This window comes from Engystomops pustulosus, chromosome 6 (assembly GCF_040894005.1).
Source record: "Engystomops pustulosus chromosome 6, aEngPut4.maternal, whole genome shotgun sequence".
In the NCBI taxonomy this organism is placed as follows: Eukaryota; Metazoa; Chordata; class Amphibia; order Anura; family Leptodactylidae; genus Engystomops; species Engystomops pustulosus.
In genome coordinates, this window is record NC_092416.1 from 141,114,340 (window position 1) to 141,129,957 (window position 15,618).

The 15,618-nt window shown below is 41.3% G+C and overlaps 1 protein-coding gene across 1 annotated transcript; it reads left to right on the forward strand.

The window, feature by feature from the left end:
• Positions 1-1,863: 1,863 nt before the first annotated feature.
• Positions 1,864-6,748, forward strand: LOC140064485 (keratin, type I cytoskeletal 12-like). The gene is made up of 8 exons (XM_072111416.1): positions 1,864-2,410; positions 2,537-2,619; positions 2,704-2,860; positions 2,971-3,129; positions 3,216-3,341; positions 5,655-5,872; positions 6,118-6,158; positions 6,455-6,748. The coding sequence occupies exons 1-8, from the start codon at positions 1,940-1,942 to the stop codon at positions 6,538-6,540; spliced, it is 1,341 nt and encodes a 446-aa protein (XP_071967517.1). The 5' UTR covers positions 1,864-1,939; the 3' UTR covers positions 6,541-6,748.
• The last annotated feature ends 8,870 nt before the right edge of the window (positions 6,749-15,618 follow it).

Genomic DNA, 15,618 nt, shown 5'->3' on the forward strand with positions numbered 1-15,618 from the left:
CCAAGCTGTGACACATTTCTACAGTATTCACCTTTACGGTACTAGTCTTCCGATCTGTGTAGCTTATCCCCACACTATGCAACTAAAAATATAAGAGTCACTGGGGGACATGTATTATCGTAAATGCTCCTAAAAAATGGCGGGATCTTTCTTTTTTGGGCGCAGAATTGTTACGGATCATTTATAATCTATAAGTGTTTTATGGAGTGCTATGTGATAAAAAAACATGGTATGTGCTCCTTTTACTAACAAGTGATTTCGGTAGCAGCTCAGCCATAATCAAGTGCCCCATGGCCAGGATAGCAGAATTGTGGGCAGCAGGAGGCAAATGCAGACTTCATTTCTTACTGCATCCACAGGAAGAGAACAATATACAGAGGGTTGGAACACAGGAAGGGCCGGCAAAATATTGAGGGTGGAGGCATATGAAGGAGCGGGAATATTTGGCACACGCCCTTGTCCACTTAAAAGAAATCTAGCACTGGCCCCAGGTAGTTTTTAGGGAATCACACATGCCGGCGGTAAGATCCTGATCTTTAGTTACGGTTAAAATCCGCAAATCCAGACAAAATTAATTTATTAAAATATGCAAATTAAGCTTTGGTGCTCCGGTGAGCGTCAACAAAGCTGCTTGGTGCTCTGTCAGCTTACAATTATTCACCCTACCTCTGACGCTTGTTGCCTCCTTCTTCCTGGCGTCACTGCGTCTCGCACAAGGGAATGGAAGGGAGAAGGGGTGAATTATTGTTAGCCGACCGAGCTCTGAGTAGTTCCTCCTTCTCCCATGCTCCTGCTGGAGACCTGGTGACATCAGGGAGGAGGCAGGAACAAGCGCCAGCAGAGGCATAAATAAGTATAAGCCGCCCGAGCACCAAGTAGCTAAGATGACGCTCACAGGAGTACCCAAGCTTAATTTGCATATTTTTATAGATCAGTTTTCTCTGAATTTGCGGATTTTAATCATTACTGAAAATAACATGCTAGAACTGTGATTACCTAACAACTACCTGGGGACAGTGGTATGTTTCCTGTAAGATACATCAAAAAAGAATTACGTTTTGACTTGGAGACAAATGTACTGGATCTTTCTACGTACTTTCCTAATTTAAATTTGTTTGCCTTTTCATGCTCTATGATATGTCCATCAATACAGGACACAAAAGTGTATTACACAGCCATGTTCATGCTAATTTAACCTCTTAAGGTACGTGTAAGTAGTCAGAGGGAGGGGGGAGAGGCTCCTTTGTCAAATTGGAACATCCTACTCCATCTATTAGTCTGTTCGTTTAGCAGAATACTCTGTAAGACAAGTGAGAAAAAAAAACTAAAAACTATTTCAACCTAAATTAATCCAGTATTGTTTCTTCCAATAATAAATACTTTATAATAAAGTTATTGTGGGTTGTTAAGTCTGGTTATTGAGTCCAAACTGTTCAATTAATTCGTTTACTTATTTAATCTCCCCACCAAAACTGATCCAAACTCATTTTTATTACAGGATCATTTCTCACAAATGAATGATATATTTCTCATTGGCTTCATATTATCATAGGAATTTCATTAGCAAACCTCACTTGTATATTTTACCTATAAAACAGGGACCTGTGAGAAGGGATGAGGAAATAGTTTCAGAACATAAATTATCTGCTTACCTTAATTAGATTAAAGGAAATAAAATAATACTTATCTTTCCTCCACCCTTTTTTCTTAACAAGGGCCCAAAGGCGTTTTACAATTTAGGCCGAGTGGACACATTAGATATACATTTTAATTAACATTTCATCAAGAAAATTAAGAGCCAAAATTGGATTTAGGAGGCTGTACCAAAAGAATACACCCACTTGTTATTATATATAAAGCTTATGTTTACTTGGTGAGTAGCTTGCTATCTTTTTCACATATCTAAACCAGGTGGGCTTACCTAGCAGCTACCAAGAACATGTCTTTGCAAAGGAACTCAGCATCCTCAAGAATATCTGTAGGTGGCGGTGGATATGGCACAGCCGTTTGCTCATTTCTTGGAAACTCTGGAGGATCATGTGGTGCTGGAGGCTATGGTGGAAGCCAAAGTGGAGCTTTGTCAGCTGCATATGGTGGGCCTGGTGCTTTTGCTGGTAGCCTGAGTGGTGGTGCTGCCTTTGGTACTAACCTGGTTAATCTTGGAGGCTTTGGTGGAGGTGCTGTTGGTGGTTTTGGTGTAGATAATCTCTTGTCTGGGGATGAAAAGGGAACTATGCAGAATCTTAATGACCGTCTTGCTTGTTACTTGAGCAAAGTCCGTGCCTTAGAAGAAGCCAATGCTGACCTTGAGTGCAAAATCAAGGAATGGTATGAAAAGCACAAGAATGATAACAAGCTGGATCGGGACTTTAGTAAATACTACCACGTCATTGAGGACCTCAAGAAGCAGGTACTGATTCTTGAGTATAAATTTAATGTATTAAGATTTTTTTTAAATGTTTGTTTTTTACATTGAAATGATGGGTTTAGTGTTTTAGGCCAACCTGTACACTCATTATTACACTTGTTCCCATAGATTCAAGCTGCAACTTGTGAGAATGCAAGTGTTGTCCTTCAGGTTGATAATGCCCGTCTGGCAGCTGATGATTTCAAGATCAAGTAAATTTTTTATTTATTGACTTTTGGTAAACTTAATCTTATTTATAAAGTATTCCTAAAGTTATGTTCTGAATTGTCCTGCAGGTATGAGAATGAGCTGTGCCTCCGTCAAAATGTAGAGGCTGATATTATTGGTCTACGTAAAGTCCTAGATGATCTGAAATTGGCCAAGTGTGACCTTGAATCACAGATTGCAAGCTTGACTGAAGAACTTATCTGCATGAAAAAGAACCACGAAGAGGTACTCAAAACTTGTTCTACCATCACATTCTACCATATTTTATATTATGCAGACTTTCCCTCTGTTTTTTTTCCATTGACAAAATTGCTTAAAATTTTCAATGTTTCCAGGAAATGAGGAGCTTCCAAGGAGTAACAGGACAACTTACAGTGGAGATGAAGGCAGCTCCAGGAACTGATCTGACTGAAGTACTAAATAATATGAGATCAGATTATGAGGAATTGGCAGAGAAAAATCGTAGAGAGGCAGAAGCTCGTTTCAATGAAGCGGTAAAACAATCTAGACTTTCATTTCTAACCAATTTGATGTCTTTGAGATTTTTTTACATGTGCTCACATGTGGGACTTTATTTCAGTGCACAGCTCTCAGGCAGCAGATCTCATCTGGAGCTGAGCAAGTTATATCCAGCAAGAATGAAATCACAGAATTAAGACGTTCGTTACATGCATTGGAAATTGACCTGCAAGCTGCTCTGGCACTGGTAATACACATAATCTACAATTTAACCCCTTAACGCTGAAGCCACTTTTCACCTTCCTGACGCGGCCCATTTTTTCAAATCTGCCCTGTGTCACTATAAGTGGTTATAACTTCGAAACGCTTTAACATATCCAAGTGATTTTAAAATTGTTTTCTCGTGACACATCGTACTTCAGGTTATTTGAAAAATTTTGGTGGTATGTTTTGCATTTATTTATGAGAAAATCAGATATTTGGTGAAAATTTGGAAAAATTTTTGATTTTTGAACTTCAAAATGTTCTACTTTTTCCATACATAGTCATAACCGCAAAAAAATGTAATAACTAACATTCACTAAATGTCTAATTTATGTGGACATGGTTTTTAATGCATACTCTTATTTTTGTAGGATGTTATGGGGCTTTGAACATTAGGTGCGATTTTTCACATTTTCATAAAAACCGCAAAATCCTGCTATTGAGGGACCTGCTCAAGTTTCAAATCACTTTGAGAGACCTAAATAAAATTAAACCCCATAAATTACCCCATTATAGAAACTACGCCCCTCAACGTATGTGAAACAACTTTTATGAAGTTTGTTAACCCTTTAATTGTTTTACAGGGGTTAAAACAAAATCGGATGCAATTTTGAAAGTAAAATTTTTTTGGCTAAATTAATATGTTTTTCAAAAAATGTACAAATTCTCAGTGGATAAAATACCAAAACGCTCCACAAAATGTGATACCCAATCTCGTCCGTGTATAATAATACCCCATATGTGGTGGTACCTGCTGTATGGGCACACGCCAGGGCATCGAAGGGAAGCTGCGCCATTCAGAGCAGATTATGCATTGTCAATTTTTATTGGCTATACAATCTTTATTTTTTTGGCAATTTGGACATATAAGGGCTTATTTTCTGCGACATGAGATGCACTTTACAAATACTTCATTTTAGTGGGTCATTAGCTTATTGATGAGATTTTATTAACTCTTGAATGTATGGGTGAAAAGAAAATTGTCAATTTTGGTTTACTTTCTTTTCGTATTTTTTGGGGGTCGTACACCGTACACTAAAAATATTATATTATCTTCATTCTATAGGTCACTACGATTACGGTGATACCTCATTTATATAGTTTTTCATTTATTTTTACAATTTTACTGGATAAAAACTAATATAGAGGAAATCTCATTTGTTTTTGCATCGCCATCTTTTCGGAGACGTAACGTTAATACTTTTTGGTTGACAGAGCTAGTTTAGGAATTATTTTTTACGTGTTGAGTTGTTCTTTTCAGTGGTACCATTTTTGCGCACATAACTTTTTTTGATCACTTTTTAGAACATTTTTGTGTAGAGATTTTATGAAAAATTTACATTTTTGGCGGGTTTTTCAGGTTTTTTTTTTACGGCGTTCACCGAGCGGGTCCAATAATGTTTCTGAGTTATTGTACGGATTGTTACGGATGCGGCGATACCAAATATGTGGGGTTTTTTGGCGATTTTGTGTTTTTTTCACTTTATTGCATGTGTATAGGGAATATTTGTGTTTAGGGGACTCTAACTTTATTTAATTAATTATTTTTATTAAAAAATGATTTTATGTAGTGTTTTTAACATTTTTATTAACTTTTACAGGTTAGCTAGAACAAGTGATCCACTGATCACTTGTTCAAGCTCTTCTTCACATTACACAGTGTAATACATTACACATAACACATGCTCAGTGTGTTACAGCCGGGTCCTGTCAGGAGGCAGGGACCCGGCTACAAGAAGGAGGATCGCGCAGCCCCGGGCACCGGCAGTCCCGGGGCTGCGATCGGAGCAGCGGACCCCCCCGGTAAGCGCCGCGGGGGGGTCCGATTCTTCTGAAATACCGCTTGCACGCCGCGGTCAGCGCGACCGCGGCGTGTCAGGGGTTAACACCCGCGATCGGAGAAATCTCCGATCGCGGGTGTTAAAGGCAGGTGTTGGCTATAATATATAGCTGACACCTGCAGCTTCTGGCGTCGGCTCCGTTCAGGAGCCGGTGCCAGAAGCATGACGTAATAGTACTGCATTTTGCGGGAACGCACCTCCCGCGATGCAGTACTATTACGTCAAATGTCGGGAAGGGGTTAAGCATATATCTATATATCCATGATATCTATATCTACTTACATTAGACTTAAATTAGATTAAATTTGGCTTTTAATGTGCTGTGACCTTAAGATTTCTAGGGTTTCTGTAAAGTTGAATCTTAACTAAAAATCCTACAAAGAGAAAACTAACCGCTGACTGTACAAGACTGATGTCTTATTGATATAGATATATTGTTCAATTCATTTCAATAGAAAGATACGCTAGAAAGTTCACTTGCTGAGACAGAGGGCAACTACTGTGTACAACTTGGCAAGATCCAAGACAAGATCAGCACCTTGGAATTACAATTGTGCGAAATAAGGACCGACATGGAAAGACAAGGCTTTGAGTACAATCAGCTTCTGGACATCAAAGCCAGACTGGAGAGAGAAATTGAGACCTATCGCTGCTTGCTAGATGGAGAATCTGGGTAAGAGGAGTTTCCAAAACACTTTTTTTTAAGCTTTCACCATTTAAAGACCATTTTTTGCCATTTAAACAGCTTTATCTGACATATTCTCAATGCAATGCATATGCTATGTATTTTACTTTGGTTTTTCTTGCAGGTCATTAATGAGGGTTTGCTGTATTTTATGAGAATGTATAAATCAATTCAAATACTATGTATGGATCCTTATAACAAAATTTACATTCTTGTTTTATCTCTGTTTTTAGCAAAATCACCAAGCCCATTATAACTTCTCAAGTCTCAGGAGGTGAGCACATGGAGTTGATAGCATTACACTTGATGCACTACAATGTTTTGCACTAATCCTTGGATAGACAAATTAAACTCTGGCACAGCAATCATAATTCTGATGTTTTCGAAAAAAAATGTAACTAGTTCGTCATCAAAGAAACCCTATAGCCACACTCACGTTTTAGATGTAGAGGGAACATATACAGACATTTGTAACACATTTCAGAATGTAATTTTTTGCTATTTCTATACATTTACTTTATCCTCTTTGGTATTTGTTTGTTCTTATATGTTTTGCTTTGTTTCCTTCAGACAAGACACGAAAGATCAGAACCATTGTTGAGGAGCTTATCGATGGGAAAGTCGTGTCACATCGGGTTAAAGAATGCGAAGAGTAGGGTTGATCACTACCATTGCACCTACAATACACGTCAAAGCTGCTACCCTCTAACATCTACTGATAATGCTATGAGGTCCACTTTTTAGCCCTATGCTTTTTCTCTTTTCTGTCACATATTTGAAATATCAAGTGGTGTAGTCATCTATTCTGTCTATGGTACTGCTAAGTATAATGTCTATTCAATAAAGCAATATTTTGATGCACTATTTTGTCGTGTGATGTACATGGTGTAAGTTAAAGCTAGCAAAAGCTGTACAGCAACACATCCAGTACCAAATCACTCACATAAATAAAGCAATAGCTCCAATGTCTATGGGGAAATTGGTGTTACTACCAGGGTTTTATTGATCAAACTACTTTGAGGTACTCCAATTGAAGCATTAGCAGTGGTATGCACATCAAATAAGTGGCTAAAGAAGAAAATGAATGAAGAATTGTGTAATTTTCTCAAACATACTTGTTGCTGGTCAGGCACTTAAGTTAAACTTAAATTTTATTAATTACTGATAAAATAAGTGAACCACAATAGTATGCACATCAACCATCTAATCAGCAAAAACACATCAGAAAGGGAGCTCGTTCAGACCTCCAATAAGTCTTGTCTGACACGGTCCCCATTAATACCTCACCGTGTCTTAGTGCATTCCTGTATAGCATATGACATGGTGCATCATCTCAAAACCACGGACCAAAATTAATCTGGACAGTAAGGAATAATAGGGTGGATCTCACCAGTTTTCGATGCGCCGTCTCCTGGTCGAGCAGTACTGGTCCGGAGGTACAGGACCTATTAAGCCCTACAATCGCTTTGTATCCTGACCCCGCAATATTGCTCCCGCCCTGACAAGGACAGTCCCAGTACTGTCCCTTACAGACCCTGTTAGTCCCTAATATGTAATCCCTACACGTTTCATACGTCGTGTGACGCACTCATCAGGGGAATAAAGTAATGCAGTGGACTATGCAGCATTGAAACTGAGTAATGGCACTACATCTAGCCACCATACTAGTATAACTTGTATTATACGGGCCACTGCTCATTTTTGATTCATTTTAACCCCTTGATGTGGACCCCAAGACTGCATAGTCCACTACATTTAACAAAAAAAAGTTTAACAATGGACTCCCACAACTACTTGCTATCTTTTGTAAGATGATGATGGTGCCTCAGAGGAGTACATTGGTACAGTAGGGAATCACTGATGTCTAATTCTAGTCTTACTCTTGGTTGTATGGAACAGTCACACTATGAGGATTTCAAAACCAGAGCTTCAATAGAGGTTCTTGGTATCTCTTTAAAGTCTTATAAAGTCCCTCAAAAAATTACAAAATGACCCACATTTACGAAAAATGTGCTTCTTCGACTGAGAACTCTTTTTCCCCTTATGCTGGGCTCCAAAATGGAAAAAATGAAAAGAACAATAGAAACCCCACTCTACTATAAGCAGAGCGAGATGGACAGCTTCTAGCCCTACAGCTAGGACCTCATCTGTCACTAACAAGACCTTTGACACTAAAGAGATTTTAGCATTGACTCTTTGGAAAAATGCAGTTCCAATCATGTTAGACAAAGGTACAACATACAGGGTATCGGTGGCAATTCAGTAAGGGGTCTGCTCTTTCTTGGGTGACCCTAGGCCAGTGGTGGCGAACCTATGGCAGGGGTGCCAGAGGTGGCACTCAGAGCCCTTTCAGTGGGCACCCAGGCAATCACCAGAGATGACTCCAGGTATCTTCCTGCAGTCTCAGACAGCCCAGGACTTGCTGTGCGCAGAGCTATATTAAAGTGACAGCTCTACCTGGGACTACTGGAGGAGTGGGAAGGTGTGGACAGATCTGGATTATCATTGTAGCTCCGGCTCCGGCCCTGACAATTCTTCCTGTTTAGGGAACCCTGGAGGGAATATACAATGATCATCCAAATGTCTTCTATTTTCTGCATTATTGGTGTCCTCCGGGTGCTGGTATGAATGAAAGATGTGACAGAGAAGGGAGTATTAATCATGAATTACATTTCTGTGTTGGCACTTTGCGATAAATAAGCGGGTCTTGGTTGTAGTTTGGGCACTCCGTCTCTAAAAGGTTCACCATCATTGCCCTAGGCTATCCACAGTTGCCGAATTAATAATGAAAGTTTATCGAAAATGATGGTAAACTCTGGCATAGCAATCATAATTCTGATGTTTTCGAAAAAAAAATGTAACTAGTTCGTCATCAAAGAAACCCTATAGCCACACTCAAGTTTTAGATGTAGAGGGAACATATACAGACATTTAAAACACATTTCAGAATGTAATTTTTTGCTATTTCTATACATTTACTTTATCCTCTTTGGTATTTGTTTGTTCTTATATGTTTTGCTTTGTTTCCTTCAGACAAGACACGAAAGATCAGAACCATTGTTGAGGAGCTTATCGATGGGAAAGTCGTGTCACATCGGGTTAAAGAATGCGAAGAGTAGGGTTGATCACTACCATTGCACCTACAATACACGTCAAAGCTGCTACCCTCTAACATCTACTGATAATGCTATCAAAAAGGTTGTGTCAGGCCAGTGCAGGGAAGAGCCATGAATCTGTCACACCAAGCATTATACACAAGCAGAACACTTTAAGTGCAGTTTCCTAGTAAATGTTCCCCAATATGTTTACCTGTTCTAATAGGAGTTATAAACTTTGCACAGTGTCAAAGTCAGACATAGTTACTGAATAGATAGACCTTAGTAATCCACAACCCCCACATCCCTCAAACCCTCTCAACTCAGTGTACATTAAAAATTACTAATCTGCAGGCTATAACACACATTAGTAAGTTATTCAGAAACTACAGGGATGATTGGGGATGACTTACATGTGATGATCTGCTCCTTTGGGTCTACAACTTCATGGCGACTTATCCAAGCTTTGACACATTTCTATGGTATTCGCCTCTACGGTACTAGTCTTCCGATCTGTGTAGCTTATCCCCACACTGTGCAACTAAAAATATGAGAGTCACTGACTACAGCATTTTCTTAGGCGCTGTGAACGGGGTCCGCCCATTCCCTAACTTCTTCAGGATTGTTACGCCCATAGCTATCCAACACCTAAGGTGCCCATTCTCTGTAAATATTTTTGGTAAATTTCTGCCGCTCCTGTTAGACAACCTGAAAAAAAATGATCGGAGACATAGGCCCACATTTATTAAAGCCCACAAAATTCTAAACTGAAAGGGACAGAATTGTGTTGCACGCCCTATGTTAAAGGTGCACCAAAAAAAAGTTGGTTCACTCTGTCGGAGCAGTGCAGGCTGCGCCAAATTCATGAAGAACGTCCAAAAATCCTGATTCTGGCGCCCCCTGCACACTACACAGGCAAACTGTGCATAGTACAGACTGCACTGTTTTTGATAAATGTGGGCCACAGTGTAATACTTCATGGAATAATCTTTGGGTCCACACAATGGAAGAATCTTTAAAAAGGCTGACATCTTATGAACTGTTTTAAAGAATATCTACCACCAGGATAAAAGACTGTATGCAAATGAGCCTGAGGGGCTCCAGGCTCCATTAACACCTATGGAGCATAGAGCCCCTCAGGCTCATTTCCATACAGTCCTTCATCCTGATAGTAGATGCCTTTTAAGGGCCTAGAAGTTCATCTATTATTGCCTCTGCCTGGCCCAAAGCTAGCTCACAGACAATTCCATCATGGACAGTCCACAGATCGATGAGGAACAGGATCAAATTCCTTGAGCATGTCAATGCAGGTTAATGCATAGTGTAAGATATGCCTATACCATATATCATGCGTCTGTGCTACTATGTATGTATGCAATATTTATTCTACAGCGTTCTAGTTTACATTGTGTCACTGTATTGTATAATATACTATATATTTGTGAAATAGACTTATTAGTAAGAACAGCTTGCGGCTTAGTGTAATTACATCTGATAATGATCCATTTGTTCCCTTTAGTTGCAATTCTGCATGACATAAAGCAATGATTAGTAAATGCTTGAGGGGTTGAATGTCCTCGTCCTTCTCAGAGGTAAAATACTCTCTAATTTGAAGCTGAATCTTTATGTATCAAATGTTTCAAGACTTATCTGTCTCAGGAAACCTTCACCCACGCAAAAATATAGCCCCGGTTTATAATCTGTATTACAGACACAACCCTGGGAGAAGATTTCCTTTGTGTGGCTACCAAAATAAATGGATAACTAAATAACACTATGGGGGAGATTTATCATTAGTCTACATAGCTTCTTGGTGTACAACATTGTTTTTGCTGGGTTTTTTAGCGACCTTCACGATTCAGAGAACTAATGGCTTGTGCCGAACCGAGGTGGAGAGTTCCAAGCCGCAATTTTTTTTCCAAAATGTGCCAGCCCTTCACAAATATGTACAACAGAAGGTGGGCCAGTCCTTGAGCTTATCGGCTTCTTCCAAGGTGCACGGCAGCACAGACGTGTGGAGTTGTAACTACGGTCAGGGCCAGTATATGTCCTTTACGGTCCACTGGGTAAATGTGCTTCCCGCCCAGCCACTCCAACAACTTCCACAAGAGACGCCACTTTCTCCTCCACGTTGTCATACTGCAGCGCCTGTGCCAGTGTCCGCCTCGTCCTCCTCCTTCTACACCACCACTTTAGCCTTCACAAGTGCTGCTCCATCATACCACATGTGCAGGGCACAGCCGTGTCACGCAGTTCTACACCTGGTTTGCCTGGGCGAACGAAGTCACACAGGGGAGGAACTGCTCTGCGTCATGCAAGAAGAAATCAATGTGTGGCTTTCTCCGCGACAACTAAAAATCGGAACCATGGAGACAGACAATGGGAGGGACAAGGTGTCCACACTGCACCGAGGAGGGATGGCCCATGCGCCCTGCATGGCGCACGTGTTCAATCTGGTTGTCAACAGGTTCCTCAAGTCTTCGCCCATCTGCAAGACATTCTAAAAATGGCCAGGAAAATGCACTTCAGCCATTCTTACGAAGCCAAGCACACCCTCCTTGCAGCGTCAGAACGGCCTACCCAAACATAGTCTGATATGCAATGTTTGCACCCGTTGGAATTCCAGCCTCCATATGTTAGACCGCATGTATGAACAGAGAAAAGCCATTAATGATTTTTTGATGATGCAAGCAGCATAGGACCCTCGCTACCGGTCAAAAATGGGTGAGAGGGAGGAACAAATGGCGTACTATAGAGAAATACTGAAAAGAGAGTTGGCCGGTGCCTCTGTGCGCCATTGTCCATCCTCTGTCAGGTCTGACCGAGGGATTCCTGGCAGTGATCGCTCACGTACTGCCATGGCTGCTGTGGGGAGCTGGGGGGGGGGGGGGGGTAGGAGCAGTAGCAGCTCCATCAGTCTGGAGTCCTTAACCCCATAGCGCAATAAGACGTACCTGTACGTTTTATTGCGCATGGGGTAGTATGAAAAGGGTTCACGGGCTGAGCCCTCTTCATACACGCCGGGTGCTTGCTTCACAATGAAGCAAGCACCCGTCGCTAACACCCGCGATCGGTGCTTGTACCGATCGCGGGTGTTAACCCTTTCATCGCCGCCGGCAAAGCTGCCGGCGGCATTAAAGAGCCGGCGGCGCGTGGGCGCCGCCATCTTGGCTCCGATCGCCGCTCCCCGTGACGTCATCGGGGAGCGGCGATCCGTTGCCATGACAGCCTCGGATCACACAATGATCCGAGGCTATCATGTTTTAGGCCATCTATTACAATGTGCGATCTGCACATTGAAATAGATGGTGTGCAAAATCCCCATATACTGCCATACTGTAGTATGGCAGTATATGGTAGGATCAATCAGACAACCTAGGGTTAAAGTACCCTAGGGAGTCTGAAAAATAGTAAAAAATTTTAATAAAAAAAAATTAAAAATAAAAAATTATATTAAAAAAACCTAAAAATTCAAATCACCCCCCTTTCCCTAGAACAGTTATAAATATAAATAAACAGTAAAAATCATAAACACATTAGGTATCGCCGCGTCCAAAAATGCCCGATCTATCAAAATATAATAATGTTTTTTTTACTGCGTTTAACCCCGTAACGGAAAATAGTGCCCAAAGTCGCAAATGGCATTTTTTTGCCATTTTGAAAAATATAAACAATTCAATAAAAAGTGATCAAAAGGTCGCACAATTCTAAAAATAAAAGCATTGAAAACATCATCAAAAGTCGCAAAAAATGACACCACCAACAGCTCCATACACCAAAGTATGAAAAAGTTATTAGCGCAAGAAGACGGCAAAATGAAGAATTTTTTTTTTGTACAAGAGGTTTTAATTTTTGTAAATGTATGAAAACATTATAAAACCTATACAAATTTGGTATCCATGTGATCGTATTGACCCAATGAATAAATTAGGCATGTCATTTGGAGCGCACAGTGAAAGATGTCAAATCCACGCCCACAAGAATACGGCGCAAATGCGTTTATTCACCATTTTCACTGCATTCAGAATTTTTTTCCCGTTTCCCAGTATATGGCATAGACAATTAAATGCCATCACTATGAAGTGCAATTTGTTACGCAGAAAACAAGCCATCACACAGCTCTCTACATGGAAAAATAAAAAAGTTATAGATTTTTGAAGGTGGGGTGTGAAAAATAAAGACGCAAAAACGAAAAAGGGCCTGGTCCTTAAGGGGTTAATGAGCAACTTCCTTTGCCCGCCTAGTGAGGAGGGTAGCCGCCACCAGTAGCAGCAGCAGGACATGGAGCAGACCCTTCACCTACTTGGACAGCACTTTACCACCCCAGGTAGAGGATCCCCTGGACTACTGGGCAGCCAGACTTGATGCAGGGTTGCAACTTGCAGAGTTTGCAGTAGAGAAGCTGTCCTGCCCGGCCAGTAGTGTGGCATCAAAGCGGGTGTTCAGTGGGTTGGGGGCCATTGTTACCCCAAGGAGAACCGGCTTGTCCACCCGTAATGTGGATAGACTAACCTTTGTCAAGATGAATCAGGCTTGGTTCGGCCCGGATTTCAACTCAACAATGCCTTATGCATCAGATTAGATCAGCCATGATGTCTCCCCCAAACGTTTAGAAATGAGTCTGGATTCTAACTACCTGCCTCAGCCACTATTCTGATGTTGCCACCCACCTGCCACACATGCTGCCACACATCTGCTGCCAGTTGCTCCATCTGCCTCCTACCATCTTTACCAAGGACTGGAATTGTCCGCCTCCTACACAATCTGTCATTGTGCCACTATGTGGCTTACCAGGTTGCCGCCATCTCCACACTCTATCATTGTGCCACTCTGTGGCTTACCAGGTTGCCGCCAGCTCCACACTCTATTATTGTTCCACTTTGTGGGCTCCTGCTGCTGCCACCACCTCCTCACTCTATCATTGTACAACTCTGTGGCTTAACATGTTGCCGCCACCCCCACACTCTATCATTGTGTCACTCAAATTCATTTCAAACTTTGTCATTGTGCCACAATGTGGCCTCCCCTGTTGCTGCCAGCTCCAGAATTTGTCATCGTGGCACTCTCTGACCTCATGCTGCTGCCACCTCCACTACATTCATTGTGCCACTTTCTGACCTCCTGCTGCTGCCACCTCCACACTGTAATTGTGTCACTCTGTGTCCTACCAGGTTGCTGCCACCTCCACACTGTCATTGTGCCTCTCTGTGGCCTCCTGCCGCTGCTGCCACCTCCACACTCTGTCATTGTGCCACTCTGTGGCCTACCATATTTCTGCCACCTCCATAATCTGTCATTGTGCCACTCTGCGGCCTACTAATGCTGCTGCCAACTGACCGCTGTCTCCCTGGAACACCCTGTGATTTCCATCATGCTGTTTTTACCCTCTATGATGTTGCCACTGTGTTTAGTTTTCCCCTCCATTTCATCTGTCAGAAGGAATGAAATGCCTGAGGATTGATAGCCAAAAGCAGGAGTGGATACAGAACACACATGGCATGCAAATATCCCATTTACTGCTCATCTCTATTCTGGATCAGCTCCTGTTTGTTTTTGGCTTTATCAATACTGATGATGGATTATTGACCGATTGAAAGCGGACACTGATGGATGAAATGAAGGACAAAAGGATCAGTGACATCAAAGCAAAATTACTGCCGTCACCCTCTGCACTCTTTTGGGGGGTTTCTACATGTATCCGCGTTTAACAGAACAGGTTCTGTCGTAATCTATGGAATCATCTGATGTCAGTGTAAAATGAGTGCACTCTGATGTTATAGTGGGATCTTGGCCCTCAGCTCAGTCCTTTCGAGCTGGCACAGACGTTACCTTGTCATGGTGCGTTCCCGCTTCGCTTATTTGGTGAAGTTGGCCTCTGTAAGTGCACATGGAGGTGAAGAGTTAATCGGTTTAAGCATATTTAAGCATGGCACAACGTTCTACAACACCCTACAGGCTCTCTGCAGCCAGGAAATACCTGTTTTTTAACGTGATTTGTCATGATTCGATTCGGGTCGAATCAAATTTTTTCGAAAAATTCAGCGAATTGGGTAGAACCAAATTTCAACAAATTCGCCCATCTCTAGTTACCATTATTTATCCTGGCTTGCCTTTTTCATAAAGCTGCCCATTCGGGATCTACTTGAAGTAAAAATTATTACAAATATTCTAATTAGTTGGAAGTGCTTTGGGGGTTGGGCTCCGGTGAATATTCTACATCCAATGTCACAATTCACCTACATCCTACGATTCTTCACTCTGCAATGCCATTCTTCTCCCTCTCTCTAGATCCTCGGCCAATCATTCCAATGGCTAAATCCTTGCACCACGCATCTATACAAATGTCTATCCATCATGTATATTTTAAAAAAAAGTAGTAGTCACAACCTTTGGGGTTTGAAAAAAAAATTTTCACAGATAATATTGCCAGGCAATAGCAAAGCAGATATGTCTGAACTCAGTTTAGTAAGTGTCACACCCAAGTTGCTCTACACAATATAATATCCTAAAATTAGAGGATTTTTAAAGGATTACTCTATGCGTTGCAACCCATTTCCAATTTCATAAGGAAAGATAAATGGTGACAGGAATGAACACAATTGTAGTAATTGCTAATAATTATGTATTTGACGTTCCCTC

Bases quoted from the DNA above. Each gene is read 5' to 3' on its own strand.
- LOC140064485 (XM_072111416.1), top strand. From the start codon at position 1,940: ATGTCTTTGCAAAGGAACTCAGCATCCTCAAGAATATCTGTAGGTGGC. The intron at 2,861-2,970 runs GTACTCAAAACT...CAATGTTTCCAG, and splicing joins TGAAAAAGAACCACGAAGAG to GAAATGAGGAGCTTCCAAGG. The intron at 3,342-5,654 runs GTAATACACATA...TCATTTCAATAG, and splicing joins TGCAAGCTGCTCTGGCACTG to AAAGATACGCTAGAAAGTTC.